Consider the following 18,079-nt stretch of genomic DNA (forward strand, 5'->3'; position numbering starts at 1 on the left):
TGCACTTCACGCCCTTTTTACCTCATCATATTTTTTAGTGGGACTTTCAGAAAGGCTATTTTCTGAAGTGACAGCTTTAGTTCAGTGTAACATGTGCAGCAACTGAGATCATCTCTTCTCAAAGCTGCCCCAACCTTTCAGTCTATATTCAGTAGCAAAGATTGAGTTTCTTGTGTACAGCAACCAGATTAAACTGCTCTTCAGCTCCATCTGCAGGCCTGTATTGTCCATAGGGTCCTGCCAACAGAAATTGCACGGTACAAAGATGGATGAATGGTAAAGAGGTCATGGTGGCTCTTGCCTTAAAGATGAGGGACCTTCAAGAGTGGATTAGGTCAAAGCAGTGCTTGGTAGGCTGTTTCCAACAAGATCCCTTGACATCTAGTGTCACCTCTACTCTGGATGCTGCTGGAGACAGGTAGCATTTTTCGCATGTGTGCAAGCCAGGCACACTTGGCATCTGGCTTTCAGGTGGTCGAGTGTAGGTGACTGAAGCAGATTGTGAAGTACTTGTTGCTGAAGTTGTGTCCGAAGTGATAGCTGAAACTAAAATGCAAGAACTTGGTCTTACCAGATCACTGATACTGACTAAGGCGTATGTATTAATCGTGATTGTTGAACCTGCTTGCTTACTGTGCAGTATCAGGAAGGTTTGTGAAGCTTTTAGAAGAACTAACCAGGGGGGAGAAGAGAGTGTGTAGAACTGTGATTTTTTTAAAAATTATTATTATTATTAAGATTTTTTTAAAATTTTTTAATTTGACTGTGTTCAAGCAGGTGCCTTATCAAAAATACTGGATTTTGCTGCTTCATAAAATCATGCCACTAGAGCAGTGTGATTTGGTTATGGTCCAATGATACAGAAAGAGGGCATCCCACCATAAGCAGAAGCTGCTGCGTGTACTAGAAGCAGGAGGGCAGAGGGAAATCTAGCAGTGTGAGCTTGGTTTGCCAAAAGTATATTTACAGAAAGAAGAACTGAGAGCAGGAAAATATTTTAACACTAAACTTTTCAGAGTTTATGCAAGTATATGCAGAATGTGGAAAAGTAATTCTAATGAGATTCTCTTCCTAATATTATACTCAGTTACTATGTAAAGTTTAGGAGAAATATGTTTCTTAATTCTATTAAAATTAGGTCATTGGATTATAAGTTCACAAGGACAGGTTTTTACAATACTTCATGTATCAACTCTACTAGTGATCAGGATTCACATGCTACTGCAATAGAAATAATAGGATTTTTCATCCTAGGAAGTAAGAGCTTTTGTGTGTTTTATGTGCATGAGGTGCTTTTTTCCCCTCTCATCATTCTTGATTTCTTGCAAAGTAACAAAGTCCTTGCTGTTTATGGTCTTGGCCACAATAATTACAGATTTTCCTCAGTGGATGTGCCCATGAAGTGCTCTGCGTTAGCTATACATGGAGTTTTGAGACACAGGAGATGAGTGGATGTGACTGTGGTTGTGCAGAAAAACTGTGGTGGAAGTAGATTGCTTGTTTAGGTTCCCAGGATTGGCTGATCAGTTGTTATCATTTTATATCACTCACTGCCTTAGCAATTTATTTTGTAATATAGTACACAGAACAGAGTGAATTGCTATTAGTGTTTTTGGATGTTGAATATGATATGGGTAATAGAAAAATAGCTAAGAACTCTGTACCCTCATAGAAGACCTACTGTCTCTGATTTCCATGCTCTGTTTCTCTTTTTGCTGATCATCTCAGAGCCTCTTTTCAAATGCAGATACTTGATAAAAAGGCAGATTATCCATATGGAAACACAATGTATATGCATCCAGAAAAATATTGCAGTGACAGAGTCTGTACAGGAAATTGTATTAAAAACTGATTTCTTTTTTTTTAATGACTGTATTAGAACATCAGTTTGATTATGGGCTGAGTAACAGATTGCAAGATTTTAGGCAATATTAAGGTAAACATGAATGATTTTGTTATTTAAGATATTTGAACTATCTCCAAATAATGAGTAGCAAGATGAAGGGAAAGTTTCAGAACGAAATTATGTGGCTTTAGAAGAAATATAGTAATGTGTTATGTGCTTTTTTACCCAATCTTAATAACTGTATGATGGTTTTTTTGACTAAAAAGTTCGTGTTGAAATTGCTGACCCTTGGGTAATTTAAATGGACATTCATTGTATTAAATATGAAGTATAGATATCTGGAATTTACAGTTCATATTTAGTGTTCTGTTGAGAAATACATTCTTCGTATAATGGAGGCAGATGTAATCATACTCAGCTTTTCCTTTGAGCCAGTTGAACACAAGCCAGTGTCCTGCGTGGTATAGGCAGAGGGGGTTGTTGCAGAGCAGTTTAAACAGGTCTAAATGGTGGCTGTTCATTCTTTGTTTCCACGTGCCAGCGCTCTGCCTGTGTGGTATGCCAGTTTAGGAAGTGGATCCAGGAGAGAAAAATGGGAGGAGGAAGGGAAAGGATTAGTTTTTGGGTGTCTCCTCCTGCCTGTGCTGGCCTGCTGCCTGGCCGCATGAGCACCCGTGCAAGCACAGAGGAGGGGCATTGCTGTTTGGCTACGAGTGGGCTGGGATCTTGGCAGCCTGTGTTCAGTTGGCCTAAGCACTCATCATTAATGTAACACCAGGATCTGGCTATGAAGTGTTGTGCAGGCTCGGTGCTGTAATAATGTGATTTTTGAGCTTTTGATTGGTGTAAATCATGAGCAGAACAAATCTGCGCAAGTTAGAGATGAACAGAAATCAAAGTAGAAACGCCCTGATTCTTTTCTTCTAATTTAATTTTAGGTAAATTTGGTCTGTGTTACTGTCTCTTATTGTCTGAACCATTGAAAGGCAGACACCAGTAGAAATCCTGTGTAGTGAAGGCAATGGAGGGGTTGATTTTGGAAGAGCATGCATGAATTTTAACGATTTGAGGACAATGAACGCTTGCAATTTGACTTGTTTACTCTGTTCTGAAATGTCTGTGAAGGCATAAGATTGTTAGTAGCTCTAAGCCAAGCCACATTTAGAAAGTGATAGATGATGTTACCAAGATCAGTTAGATTCGTTGAGTTTTAATCCTCTGAGATATGAGCTGACAATTTAGCATTTCTTTAGAGCTCTTGGATAACTCTACATTGTCTTGATATGACCAGTCGTAATATCAACGCTGACCGTGATGGATTAGTGTTTCTCTGCCATTGAGATGCACAAACATTAGAGAGGAGGTGCTGGGCAGGACCTAAGCTCCTAAACTAATGAAATGTGCCAGACCGTTCTGTTCTTTTCTTTTTTTCAGGTTGAGTTTGTGCCAGCTCTGCTGGTGACAGGGAGAAGGGAGCTGGTGGTAGATAGATAGTAGGAAAGGGCCAAGAAAAGAAAGCAATAGAGATGGGAGAAGACACAAAATGGCAAAGATGAAGATGTGAAGAGAAGGACTTGATGGAAGGAGGACTCAACTGAGAAACTTCCAAACCACCACTTTAGATTTTATGATACTGGATTTAAAGACATTTATGTTCTTTAAGTAACTTTTCTTGTAGGCATGGAAGGTGTCTCTGTTAAGTAATTGTCTCTTTGACTACTAGGGAGTATATCATTCCAGTTAAAAGATCACTGACATAATGAAGTCTTTCAAGCGTTTCACAGTGTACAATATGTATAAAGAGATGGCTAGTTTGGCACTTTTTGGGCAGAAGATTATGGAACTAAGATTTCAGTAAAACTCTAGTTATGCTTCTGTTTCAGTTCTTAAATTTTCCTCTATCAAATTTTACTGAAATAAAGCTTACTGAATCTTTACATACTGTAAGCTATAAGCTGGTATCATTTTATTAGAATTGGGACAAATCACAAATCTGCTGTTCAAGTGAAATGGATTTTATTGCAGGGGATGAAAACGCTCCTCAACGTGGCATTGTCTCATTTGTTAAAGGTGGTGGCTTGGGAATTCTGTATTTCTGTCATTCTGGGCTCTGTTTGGCCTGTGGAATTAAGAGTTGGCTCTACCAATTTGTACTTGTGATCTTTTATTTGGCCATATGAAATACCCTTTGTGGCCTTTTAGAGTGGGCTTCCAAAAGATAACTTCTGTGTTCCATTTATCAAGTTTCTAATACATACATTAAAAAAACATACAAACGTCTGGACTGTAGGGGATGTGAGGGAGCGAGCTCACAGGCTGGCTTTCTGTGGAGCAGTGCCTAGCTGCTAGATGAGAGCTGAAATGGAAATTGTCTTCTCTAGTGATTCTTCATGGGGAAGATTTCCAGAGTATCTCTCCTCTTGTGAAATTTGGAAATCCTCAGGGTAAAGATACCACGTGGCATTTTTTAAAGTTGATGTTGTATGTAGTGAAGTAACAGTTCTGAGAAGTAATATATTGTTTTCCTGGGCTGATGGTTGGGTGGAAATCCTCATGAGATGAGCCGTGCTGCCTGTGGCTCAGAGCAAGGCGTATCTAGGTGAAAGAATAAACGCATTATTTGACTCCTAGAAAGGAGGGCTGCATTCTGAGGGGTCTGGAAAGAAGACACAGTGCTGAATACAGCAGTCCCAGAGCTGTGCTTCATCTCGTAATGGAGAATGTTTAGAGAGGAGTTTGTTTTTAGGAATAGAATATGTAAAAGTAGGTATCTGTGTATAAAGTTTAAAAGGTTGGGGCGTTTGTGCATTTGGTTGGGGGGAGGCCACTTTAAAGCATCAGTGTAGTTTCCCAAGTTGAAAGATGGGGAACAAAAAAGGAAGAAAGGTGATATGTTAGAAAAGGGGATGGTAACAGCACTTAGTTCCAACATGCTGTTCTCCAGGATGATGAACAAGATTAAAAAAAACAGGTGGGGGGCATTTAAAGGGGAATGGAATAATTGCAGCTTTTAATGTGCAAACTTGTTCCCTTTTTGCTTAAAACTATGTCTTTATTTCACAGCAAGCAAGGGCAGAGCAGGAAGAGGAATTCATCAGTAATACTCTATTTAAGAAGATTCAAGCTCTGCAGAAAGAAAAAGAAACACTTGCAGTAAACTATGAAAAGGAAGAGGAATTTCTCACTAATGAGCTCTCAAGAAAACTGATGCAGGTAATTGGTGTCTTTACTGATGTTTCTCGCAGGAGCCTCAGGACCAACTGATGGGTGACTGCAGTCAGAGGGATGTGGTCAGGTCATAGCTGTTAAAAATCTGACACTTGATAAAAGCAAAGTACAAGAAGTGTAGTGAGTAAGTGTTTTTTAATATGTTGCTTTAAAGTTTGCATCTGCAAAGTCATAGTGTTGAGAACCTGAAAGTTTGGATAGAGGCGCATAGAAGCGGATATAGCTTAAAGTAAATGTTAACTGTCTTACAGAAGAGAGTTACTGATTAATTTAAAGTGTTAGTGAAACAGACACTTTTTGCTGAAGTATGTCATATTTAACAGGAGTCCTGAAATATTCAACTTTATATACAAGAATATGCAGCAATGCTTGAAGGAGACTTTATCTATAAGTTTATCCATACTTTTAGAAAAAAAACAATTGCTTCTCTTGAATTAAGACACATCATTCGGGTGCTTAAAGTGAAAAAAATGAAGATGCTGGGACAATTTATGTCAGAGAAACTTGTTTTCATTAGCCAAGTTGCTAATTTTTGGCAAGTGTGTAAGTATTTGTTTGAAGTGTTGTACATGCTTGCTCTGTTCTGATAGACTTACCTAAATACCTGCTTTTGGCCTCTGTAGGAGACAGTGCACTAAGTTAGGTGAATGTTTGGTGTCGTACACTATTGCTTTTTTCATACCATTATTTGTAAGCTTTGTCATGAAAAACTAGTCAGTTTTAAAGAACCTAATTTCTATGTTCTAAGCATTTCTTGTGTTCTGCAGCTGGAGACTTAAGGCACGTTTAGCCATGCAGTTAGGAAACACACTATTCGGAAAGAATATTACAATCATAGAATCATAGTGTAGTTTGGGTTGAAAGGGACCTTTAAAGGTCATCTAGTCCAACCTCCCCTGCAATGAGCAGGGACATCTTCAACTAGATGAGGTTGCTCAGAGCCTCATCCAACCTGGTCTTGAATGTTTCCAGGGATGGGGCACCTACCACCTCTCTGGGCAACCTGTTCCAGTGTTTCACCACCCTTATTGTAAAAAATGTCTTCCTTATATGTAGTCTAAATCTTCTCTCTTTTAGTTTAAAGCCATTACCCTGTGTCCTATTGCAACAAGCCCTCTTGAAAAGTTTCTCCCCATCTTTCCTGCAGGCCCCCTTTAGATACTGAAAGGCTGCAATAAGGTCTCCCCAGAGCCTTCTCCAGGCTGAAAAACCCCAACTCTCTCAGCCTGTCTTCATAGGATAGGTGCTTCATCCCTCTGATCATTTTTGTGTCCCTCCTCTGGACCCTCTCCAAAAGTCCATGTCTTTCCTGTACTGAGGGCTCCAGAGCTGGACACAGTACTCCAAGGGGGGGGTCTCACAAGAGCGGAGTGGAGGGGCAGAATCACCTCCCTCAACCTGCTGGCCATGCTTCTTTTGATGTAGCCCAGGATGTGGTTGGCTTTCTGGGCTGCGAGCTCAGGCGGATGGCTCATGTATGACTAGAGCTAATCATAGAACAGTTTGGGTTGGAAGGGACCTGAAAGATCATCTAATTCCAACCCCCTGCCTTGGGCAGGGACACGTTCCACTACACCATGTTGCTGAAATCCCATCTGATGCTTTTGTTATTGAAAACTGGGACTTCTGTGACTTCTTCTATTTGGTGCCTATTACCACATTGTAAGTTACGTATCAAGATAAAATATCCTCAATCTGGTATTGCTATTTCCTTTGCTGTTCTTGAGGATTGACAAGAATGTTTCTGAATAAGACGTATGTTTGCTTTCAAAGTCATACATTTTTATGAAAAATAGAGGAGCAGATGGCAGTAAAATAGGGGTTCTTTTCTAACTGAAAGTAAGATGTAGATATCACTACAGAAAAAGCTTTCCACTAAAGTCTCTTCCAGTAAAGGAAAAAATGCTATGTTGAGCAATGCTGTTTGAGTTATGTAGAAATTGGTTACGGAACTGGGTTACCTGGTACTACACTATACATTGTGTAGACCAAAGTAAAACCATAAATTAAGCTTGATTTGGCTGAAGGGTTTTGAACTCATATAATGATCTCACCTTGTGCACAAATTTGTACTGCACAAGTTCTGCAGCAGCTAAGTTGCTGTATCCAGTGTTGTGGTTTAACCCCAGCCAGCAGCTAGGACTGTGCAGCCACTTGTGCAGTTCACGCCCTTCCCCCTGAGAAGGGTAGGGAGAAGAGAGAGAAAAAGAGGGGAGAGAAAGGGGGGAAAAAACCAAACCACAACTCATAACTTGAGATAAAGACAGTTTAGTAGAACAATAACAGAAAAAAGAAAAGAACAATAATAATAATGGTAAAAGAATATACAAGATAAAATAATACTCACCACCCAAGCGGTGATCGTGGATTCCCGCCCTCTGGCCAGTCCCCATTTCTATACTGAGCATGACGTCTATGGTATGGAACATTCCATTGGCCATTCCATTGTTCTCTCTATGCTGCTTCTCAGCTTCTATGGGAAACTGAAAAAAGTCCTTGACTAGTGTAAACATCACTTAGCAATAACTAAACTAATATGCATTATTGACATTCCTTTTATACCAAATCTGAAACACACTAACCACTAGAAAGAAAATTAACTCTGTCCCAACTGAAACCAGGACATCTAATAATTGCTTAAAATATGCTTAGTCTTTTCCCTAGAATTCAACTGAGAACTGTTAAAGATACAGCTTTGAAACAATCTTAAATTAGATATATTATGCAAAACAGGTTCACACTTCACAAAGAGAAGTACAAGCTTGTTGTGAACCTAAAACTATAATTAATTTTTATTCTTCTCTGCTGTTGACTTTCAGAAAGTACCCTTTGACTGTTGTCCCAAATTAAGGAAAAAGTTAATAATCTACTGTTCTCAAAATGGCCAAGGGGGTGCCTCATTGTAAGGTATGAAATAATGCAGGGCATTATGCTGTTTATCCATTGGAAACCCTTAAATGGTGTAATTTCATTCTCACTAGTGAGAGAAAGATTCAGAGAAGCATGTATATCTGAAACAATGCGGGCATAAAACTAGTGAACTTACTCTCACCTTTGGTACGGCATCTGGCAAAAATCATCAGTTTTGGGTTCAACATCATCCTGTGAATATTAACCAGCTTTCAGTAGACAAGCTGCAAGTTTCTGCTGAAAGTAACTACATAACTGTAACTACAGTAATATAGAGGTAAAATTCTGACCACCTATTTTTCTGCTTTTATTAAGCAGTATCTCAGCCTACAGCCTTACACTTCACTTATGTTGTCTTTCTTTAAGCTTCATTTAGTGTTTGATAAACATGGTCATGTCAACCAGATTTTAAAAAGTAACAATTCTTATATGCACCTGTGTTCCAAATTGTTAGTCCTAAAACTATGTAACTTCTCTCAGTATCGTTAGGTAGCAGTTTTTGGAAGTAAATAGTGAGATTGTCCTCTATTTAAATATTGAAAAAGAGAACAACTGTTAACATCCTGTTGATGTTGGTAGCGCTTGTGCCCGTGAAGGGTGAGTGACGTGGAATATCTTGATTACAATTTCACCTGTTAACTGTGGTGCACAGAGGAGAAGTTGAAAAGGGGTATATCAAAACTCTAGTGCAAAGCATATTTTAAGCTGTGTCAGAGGAATCTGCCTGGTCATCAGGTTTTGCAGTCCATACATCTGGATGATTATTCGTACATCTACAGTGGCTCAAGACTTGCAGTACAGGTGAAGGACTTGTTTTTTTGTTTTAAAGCAAACAGCTTAATACTAAAACTATTATTCCGTTTGTGTGTATGCTGAATGCAGATCTCATTTCATGGCTTGATTGTGTCTTTGATGTGATAAACTTGCTGTGAAATGCAAAAAAATGCATCTTCGTATATTCTCCTAAACACTAGCAACATGGTCAGCAGCTTATAAATTATGCAAAGGAAATGATCCCTTCCCCTGAAGAGCTTACCTGTAGAATTAGGAAACATTTGAATATTCAAGTATGTTTCCACAAAAATAATCTGCTATCTCTATAGCGATCATGGATTTAGTAAGCTGATATTAGAATATTGGTGAGTTCCAGGCTATTTTCCAAAGTAGCAAAGAACTGCAAATAATATTGATGTTGATTTTTGTTTTCTACAAGCTTAACTGTTGTTTGGAAATTACAATTTTTCAATTACGAATCCTGGAAACTATACCCATGTAGACTGCCAGGTAAAAAAATCTGAGAAGAGAAACTTCTGATATTACAAATAAACTCATTTTGTGGAAAGGAGGGCATTATTAGCACACATCACAAGCTAATACGTACGTATTTATTAAAATATCTTTTCTAGTTTGGGATACTCTTCCCATTACACAGGTGTAGTGCTGAGTTCCTAACTAATGTTTTTCAGACACAGAAAGCTGAGATAATTGTAACTTATTTTTTTTTATTTCCTGAGATTTATGAGTGCCAATACATAACACTACCTACTAGAATTTAGCAATTCTGTCTTGATTACAGGGTGCAAGACTGATGAGGCAGTTATAAGGCTAATAATGAATTGATAAATGCCCACTTCTATTTTTGGTATCTTTGCTCTGGAGACAATTCTAGCTAAATTAGATGCAGACTTTGGATGATGACTTAAATAGTCATCATCCCAGATGTACAGAAATACAGTAGTCTCCAGTGGAAGTGTGGTCAGTAATTGGTTGCTCCACTATTCTTTGCTATTTGGGGTTAAACTCTTAATCTCTGTGGTTGCCAGGCATAGTTGGTCTGACCTAGAACTAGGCTTTCAAAATTCATGCTGTCAGACATTGTGCATCAAATGTCTTCCTACTTTTTGTATGACTAAAGGGGAAAAATAATGCATGTGTATCTGTTTTGTCTAAGACTTTGCCTTTTGGAACCAGAGGTAGGGGTGTACTTCTGGTAAACTGCATAGGATTTGTAGTCTTTTAATTTTTCAAGTATTTACTAGTCCATGGCTGTGTCAAAATTACTCCTGTATTATTCAGTTGAAAGCCACCTAGCACAGGGATTTTTTTCATACAACCCGTGTGTTTTTTGCTTTGTCCAACCTTTGTTTGTCACAGTTGTAGGGGCTTATGCATTGCATTGAGTGGCATCTGGAATGAGCTTCCAGAATGTTAAAACATTTTAAATGTGAAAGCTGTCTGCCAGAGCACGAGCTGCTGTGCTCCTCGCTAACAGCCGAACAAGAATTTCCCAGTTCAGCATGATGTGCATTACCATTCTAAAACAGAGTTACATTAGGTTTTCAATATTGTAAGAAATTAATTTTAAAACATTGTACTGTGTGGCACATCAGTGCCCGACTGATTCTAAACACACAGAGTAGCAAATAAAAGAAGGTGTTTTCACTGGAATAATACTGTCTTCCTGTTGCCAGGCTTTCTGGTGCCATACCGTTGCTTGATAATACCTGTTTATAAGTGTGTGGCATTACCTTTTACTGCCTCTACAAGCCCAGTGCATAAATGTACTCTTTTACTAGTTAAATTTCCTTTGTTTGGCATAATTTTTAATTTTCTACGCTGAATGCTGCAGAGATGAAGGAGCACATGCATCTCAACAGAGGTTTTGGCGTAAACAAAAGCCTTTCATCACACACATTCCTGATAAAGTTCTTACAAGCTTTATATATGCTCACTAAAATTTCCCATGTACTTTGACTAAGTCTCTGTAAAGTTTGGAACATCGATCCCTCGTCATTATAGAATGGTAGTAATATTTTGCAGAGTATCATTAGAAGTGTTTTGATGCAGGATCTGTTCTTGGACATGGACTTGTTGAGTTACTGTTTTGAAATTTAAAGTAGTAAATCTTGAAAATTTATCTTCTGTGAAACAAGGCTGCTCAAAAGAGTAATTATTTTTTAATATTGTTTGAACTTACAAAGTCAGTTATTCTGTAAATTGTGCAACAGTCCTTTTCAAAATCAAATATGGATATTTTTTTTTTTTCAATACCCTTGTATTTTTGGAAGTGCAGATTGGTCCAAGTATCCGCCCTTGAAAGTAAAATGTTACAACATACCAAGATAACAGTATAATGTGTAGTCAGGCAGATTAAGTAATTGGGAGGCTATACAGAACAGTTTCTCATGCAAATCTGATTCTTGACAATTCTTTCAAAAATTTTAAGTCTGTAAACACAAGCCATTACACTTCCTACTCTCCAAAATACGATGCATCAGCTCAAGGATGCAAATGTGATTGTGCGGAATAAACAGTCAGCTCATCTATTATTTATTTGATGAACATCTGGACATAAAGAGGAGGCAAATTGCTGATACACGTTTGTTAATAAATAGGACTTTCAGGATGCAGCAAAGGAGGAATTGGACAACTTTTGAGGGCTAGAGTACTAAAAATAGGCTGTTCAGTACAGTGTGCAAGGTCATAGTCTGGGGGATGAATGAGGGTTGGTGGTTTTTTTTTTTTTTTAAGCCCTCTCAGACATCCTGATGAACTGTGCTACTACCCTTCATCCATCAGCTCCATTATTTTATAGAAACACTTTCCGCTGTCCCAGAATAAGCCAGTGCAGTAAGGAAGTAAGGTAAATGCAGTCCTACATTGTATCAGGAAACTTACCTTGTAGAGTGAGAAAGATATTACTGTAGTTGTCTAGGATTTACCTGAACTAACACATGCGCTCTTTCTGCTGCTAAGCTTTGTATTTGATAGCCCCATTCTCACTTTAAAATATTCACTGTCTTTGTTGCACTGAACCCATCTCCGATCATATGTAGCTGAAAATTTCCCCAGTCTCTTTCCTACAGTTTTCATATGCAATTCAAGGTCTATAAGACATTGTCATCAAGGTGACACGTTCTAATACATTTTTTCCCTTCTCCTTACCTGGCAGTCGTAGGTGTATTTGTAAAAAGTTGTTAGTATAATTGCATATAATAAAACAGTTTGAAAATACTCTCTTACTTTACTAAGTAAAATAAACGCTATCCACCAGTGTTTTTACCAGTGGATATTTTCTCCATGTTAGCAATTCTGTTTTTCAGTGTTTGGGTTTCAGCATTGAGTGGTTTCTGTTTGTTTGGGTTTGCTTTTGTGATCAAAGCCAATAAAAGGGAAAAAATATTTTACCCAATTATCAGTGACAAACACCATTAATCTGTATTTTGGGGTGTGTTATTAGTGTTTTTCTCCCACTTTGATTAATGAAGCTGAAAGGGTGCAAGGGAGTAGCACAGTAAAGTAGGTTCATCAGGGTGTCTGAGAGGGCTTTCATTTTACAATCCCTTTTAGTACTTGTGGGGAAAATGTTTGTGGGTTTCTTTTTATTCCCAGTCACTTTGATTTCTGGTGTATTTATGTTAAAATCAGAATAGAAGATATTCCTGTAATAGAATCTCTCCTGGTTTCATTTGCTTTCTGATCAGCTGGAATGGTCCTTTGGCTGCAGTATGTTCACACTCCTAAGGTAGGGTTTAGTAGATCGTACATGGCAGTTACAGATCTAATGAGTAAGCCTCATCAGTTCCTGTGTGATGGAAATTCCAGCCAGCTTTAAAAGGAATGATTTGACAAGCAAGATTGTGCTATTGCAGCTCAATTTGCTTTAAATAATGCAGTCGTTGCATTTGCATGAAGCACACAAGAGCAAGAAATAGTGTTTGTTGTTAACTTGGTTTGAGGTGCCTTCATTCAACTGTACAATCTGCCTGACCTGCTGGGCTGTCCGCAAATGCCAGCAGTCCCCAAGCACACATCTGGCAGTATCTGGCTTTAGGCTGAGTAAGAGGTCCTGGATATGTGCCTTTTTGCACAGTTTAATTTAACTAAATATAAGCTGATTACAGCAACTGGCTTTGGTCTCAGTTTTTAGTTAGGTGAAAAAAAAAGCATCTAGCTTTTTTTAATGAAGCAAAATGAAGATTGATGTACCTTGTGCTAGGTGGTAACCCGTGTGCTGTCTGCTCCTTGGGCTTTTTGGCTGTCTTCAGTCTTAAACTGTAGCTGCTGTGTAGGGGTGGGGAAGGACAGGAGAGGGACTTACGGAATTGTAAGACTAAATAATGTCCTTTTCATATTAAACCTGGTTTTTTCCAACCAAGCTTAACTCCAATACTGAAGTAAGAAACTTCATATTTTTGATTATCAAGCAACACAAACAGTAATTTGATTTAAAAGTATGAATATAAATTTTTCTTCTAATGAAAATCTCACTTAGCAGCCCTGCATATTCTCACACAAGAAATGAAGTGGATTTATTTCCAACTAGGTGGTTTAACAAAACTTCTTAACCATTTGATCAAGAGCTGCCCTGATAGTCTCAGTGATTATCTTCTAGGAATCTAGGTGGCTTCCTCAAGTGTATGGGAATTTCCGTGAGTGTCAGGGGTTTTAGAAGATAGACTGTAATTTAGTAAGTGAGGGGAATAAATCTAATTTAATTTTTAATTACTATTCTGGAGTTTATTCTAATTCGTGAAAAATAAAATCTTGAAATTGATGAGCACTGAAAACACGGTTAAACTGCAAACTTCTCCCATATGTGTATTCCCAAGCAGTTACTGCCTGCCTAGCGCTCTCTCCACACAAGCCTTTCTGCTCTGAGATCTCTGCCAGGCTGCGCTTCACAGACCATTTTGTCTCTAAATAGCAGCAAAAGGAATCAAATTAATGAACGAGCAATTTTAGCTTGTTTTAAAATCAGTGTGTATTTCTTCAGTGGGAATATCCAGCAATCTCGACTTGTGTCCGTGACTGTGAGGTGCCTCTCCATTTCCTCAGATTTTCCTCGCACATTTAAACACTGTGATCTTACGTATTGCTTTGTGATAGTCTGAAGAACAGAGTAGAAAATAAGCAGGTGGAAAAAAGGGCCTGCAATTTTCGGTGGATAGCCAGAGAACAGTGTAATTACACCATTGTCTTTTGGTGACATTTGCTTTTCTCTAAGTCAAATTCATGCATTCGTACCATGGTGCCAGTCTCACTGTTTTATCCACAGGAAGACTCAGATCCCTGTCTCAGAGCAATTCCATAGCGATTTTGACTTTAATATTAGAAGCAACTCTACTCCAAGCCGTAGTTTATATTAAAATGGGGGCTGGGGGGATTTGTTTCCATCTGCTTGAGAGCTTTGAGAGTAAAAGATGTTTTTCATTGGAAATATTAACTGAAAAAAAAAATTTCCCTTGAGTGTCAGGAAAATTTGTAACATTGATTTGAAATAACCAGTGATTTTATGTCATCAAAATCTTTTACCATAGAATCATAGAATTGTCAGGGTTGGAAGGGACCTTAAAAATCATCTAGTTCCAACCCCCATGCCATGGGCAGGGACACCTCCCACTAGATCAGGTTGCTCAGAGCCCCATCCAGCCTGGCCTTGAACGTGTCCGGGATGGGGCATCCACAGCTTCCCTGGGCAACCTGTTCCAGTGTCTCACCACCCTCATGGTGAAGAACTTCTTCCTAACGTCCAGTCTGAATTGACCCATCTCTAGTTTTGATCCATTCCCTCTAGCCCTACCATTACCCGACTTCCTAAGAAGTCCCTCCCCAGCTTTCTTGTAGGCCCCCTTAAGATAGTGGTAGGCCACTATAAGGTCTCCTCGGAGCCTTCTTTTCTCCAGACTGAACAACCCCAACTCTCTTAGTCTGTCCTCATAGGAGAGGTGCTCCACCCCTCTGATCGTCCTCATGGCCCTTCTCTGGACACGTTCCAGCATGTCCATATCTTTCTTGTAGTAGGGGCTCCAGAATTGGACGCAGTACTCCAGGTGGGGTCTCACAAGAGTGGAGTAGAGGGGGAGAATCACCTCCCTCGACCTGCTGGATTTTGATTCTTGATAGCATAGAAATAGAAATTAGATGTTTTGGGGTTTTTTTTACTATCTTCTGTACAGCAATTTCAGTAGTATGACTTCAGTCATCATCTTAAGCTTTCAGCTGCCTGGGAGAAGGAAGTGCTAAGACCTACATTTTATGCTTTGGGTGCTTTTGAGATTAAGATTTAGATTAAATTTAGATTAAAATTAACGCTTTTGTGAACATTATGGTAGATTTTGGACTTCTGAAATGTCTGTAATTATTTTATATGTTATATATAATGTATCTATTTTGATTTGACTTTATTAAATATTTGGAAATGTATTTTACTTCCATCTGCTTTGTAAATGGAACACAGTTTAAAATGTTGCTTTTTGAAGGGCTGTTGGGTGGGTTTGAAGTCTTTTGAGAAGAATTATCAGTAGAGAACTTAGTGTGCAGTAAGAATAAACATGTAAAAGGTGCGTAATGTTTCATACTTTGTGTGTTTAAAATATTCCCATGTCTCCTAAATTTTTAGCTGCAGCATGAGAAGGCTGAACTGGAGCAGCATTTAGAGCAGGAACAGGAATTTCAAGTGAACAAACTGATGAAGAAGATTAAAAAACTGGAAAATGATACAATTTCGAAGCAGCTGACCCTGGAGCAGGTAACTTTCAGAATGACATGACCATAAAACAAGGAATTCTGAAAAAATAAATACTTGTTTTGTGTTAGATTTGACTTAATTTTTTAAGTATATGAGAAACTGGGCAATATCAAGAATATAGAAAAGTCAGTTTGACTTTCAAAGCCATAGATCATTAACATAATTTATTATGAGAAACTTTGATTAATGTTTTTTTCATGGCCATTATAACTTTTAGTAGCCTTACTGTAGGCCTTCATGTCTGCTGGACAGCTGTGAGTTTTGCAAACAGAACTTCTTTGTGAGTAATGCTTCTTGTTGCTCTTCATTAGCTTCCAGTCTCATGCTGCTAGTGAGAAAGACTGTCACTTCTGATAGCGGTTAAGCACAACAGTAAACAATATGTATGTGGTCTAATTGTGCTCTAGGTCACCTTTTTGTGGCAGCTTGGGTAGCACAGGACTCGAACTGTGAGATGTCAGCTCTGTGTATATTTAAAAAGATCTGAGATTCTGCTACATCCAACTCCCTTTCTCCCTAGACAGTTATGAAGATTACAGGGATAAAACACCACTTGTTTTGGTCACGTTTCCACTGGAAGTCTAGACGTTGGGACTGCTTTTATGTCTAATTTTAGGCATGTGTGTCAAAGCATCTCAGTGGCATTACTAGGAGTCCTTTTGACTTAAAAGGCAAACTAATGAAACATATAAGCTCGTTAAAGAACTTCATGTTTTCTGGCTTGTGGAAGTCCAATAATTTGGGTGGTATAAATATAGTACATTATTTCTGTGACTATTTTTTTTTCCTGTTATCAGATGTGGGACTTCTTTGTTCCTGGTAATCTGAATTTCTACCAGTTTTGTATGACTCTCCTATTTCTATTGACATCGTGGATAAATTAATGGCTCTCTTAATGATGAAATGGGTTTTCTTGATTCTTATGCTGACATTATTTATGGAGAGATCTATGGAACAAATTGAAAAATAGAAAGGTAGGAAGATGTAGCTGCCAGCAAATCCTTACCCAGCTTGGAAATTAACATGAGATTGAAATAACTCTCTTAGCCACAAGGTGGTGGTGGCGGCCACTTAATCAAAACGCAAAGTAAGTGTACATATTAACCTGTTTTAGTCTTTGAAATGTTAGCATGAGCCACAGCTGAAATCTTAGTGGTACTTATTTTTGTATCATTGTTCTGTGCAGGCAGACTTGGGAAATCTTAAAATTTGAAACTTGTTGCTACATTTGAAAATCAGTGATAAATTGTTCAAAAAGCACAGGTGCTTAAAGGTCTTTCTCCCAAATATCTGACCTTGAAAACTTACTTTATGAAGATGTTAAATTTAGCTGTCAGTCTTGGAATTCCATATGTATTTGTATGTAATGCAATGTATACCTTTGTTTCCTCTTACAGTAAGGTATGGTAAATATCAAGTTACTTTGAACTTCAGCGTACTTTTTTCTCTTACACAAATTTTAAAAAAAAGAAGCTTTTTGTGCTAATTAACCAGCTGAAGCAACGGCCTTTGGGGCATGTGCTGTACCTAGCAAGAAGCAACCAAAAGTTGTGAGCAGAGCAATGTTGCTGTTACTATACGCATAGGGAATTAAGGAAGAGAGATTGCCATGACGCTTCAGCATAACCTTTGGGAGACCTGTTAAACAGGGCTTAGAAAGAGTACTTCAGCGATGCTTTGAACATTATCTAGGGCTGCATTACTAGATCTATCACTGTAATCAGTGAGCAGATAGTTACAACGTATGTTCACCAAACTATTATTTTTAAAATATTGAACACAAATTCTGTATGCTTTGTGTCCTTCCTCTGTTGCTTTCTCTCATCTGAGCTGCTTATGCCACAGGTGATTGGTAGGTAGCCAGTTTGTAGCAGTGATGGTTGCATAGAACATTAATCCTAAATAAAAAATTAAGTTGGGTCTTAGGGTTCAAATATCACCTCACTTAATTTTGTTAAGTCAACATGAAGTGGCAGATCATTCTTCTCTGAAGGCTAATGGTGAATAAATTTACAACATGTGACTATTTCATTAACTGAATGTCTCAGTTAAAATGAGTAATAATGTTCTGTGTTATAGTTCAGTGGTTTGACAGGAAATAAATAGCTGTCAGTTTTGTTCTACAGAGGCCAAGTTTGTGTAGTCTTGCTGTTACAGCAGTTAGGGGACAAGAAAGAACTAAACTGCTAATAATCATCCCCCATGTCTGCTTCTTTGAAAAGAGAAGAACATGAAATATGTAAAATCATAGAATGATTTGAGTTGGAAGAGACCTTAAAGATCATTTAGATCCAACCCCCCTGCCCCTCTCTCCTGTAGGCCCCCTTTAGGTGCTGGAAGGCTGCTACAAGGTCTCCCTGGAGCCTTTTCTTCTCCAGGCTGAACAACCCCAACTCTCTCAGCCTGCCTTTATGGGAGAGGTGCTCCATCCCTCTGATCATGTTCATGGCCTTCCTCTGGACCTGCTCCAACAGGTCTATGTCTTTCCTGTGCTGAGGGCCCCAGAGCTGGACACAGGACTCCAGCAGGGGTCTCACCAGAGCAGAGTAGAGGGGCAGAATCAC

At 38.6% G+C, this 18,079-nt stretch overlaps 1 protein-coding gene across 8 annotated transcripts in view; it reads left to right on the plus strand.

Annotated features, from left to right (window-relative positions):
* CCDC6 (coiled-coil domain containing 6) overlaps positions 1-18,079 on the plus strand; it is a 56,352-nt gene that overhangs the window by 15,652 nt on the left and 22,621 nt on the right. For all 8 annotated transcript variants that reach the window (XR_008466889.1, XR_008466890.1, XR_008466892.1 and 5 more), the window contains exons 2-3: positions 4,910-5,059; positions 15,387-15,515. Coding sequence is in view for 1 of the 8 variants with exons in the window: in XM_054204690.1 (XP_054060665.1) it covers positions 4,910-5,059; positions 15,387-15,515 (279 nt within the window). In the remaining 7 variants the exon portion in view is untranslated. The remainder of the gene's footprint in view (positions 1-4,909; positions 5,060-15,386; positions 15,516-18,079) is intronic.

The sequence above is a fragment of the Rissa tridactyla genome, chromosome 6 (assembly GCF_028500815.1).
Source record: "Rissa tridactyla isolate bRisTri1 chromosome 6, bRisTri1.patW.cur.20221130, whole genome shotgun sequence".
NCBI classification, from domain to species: domain Eukaryota; kingdom Metazoa; phylum Chordata; class Aves; order Charadriiformes; family Laridae; genus Rissa; species Rissa tridactyla.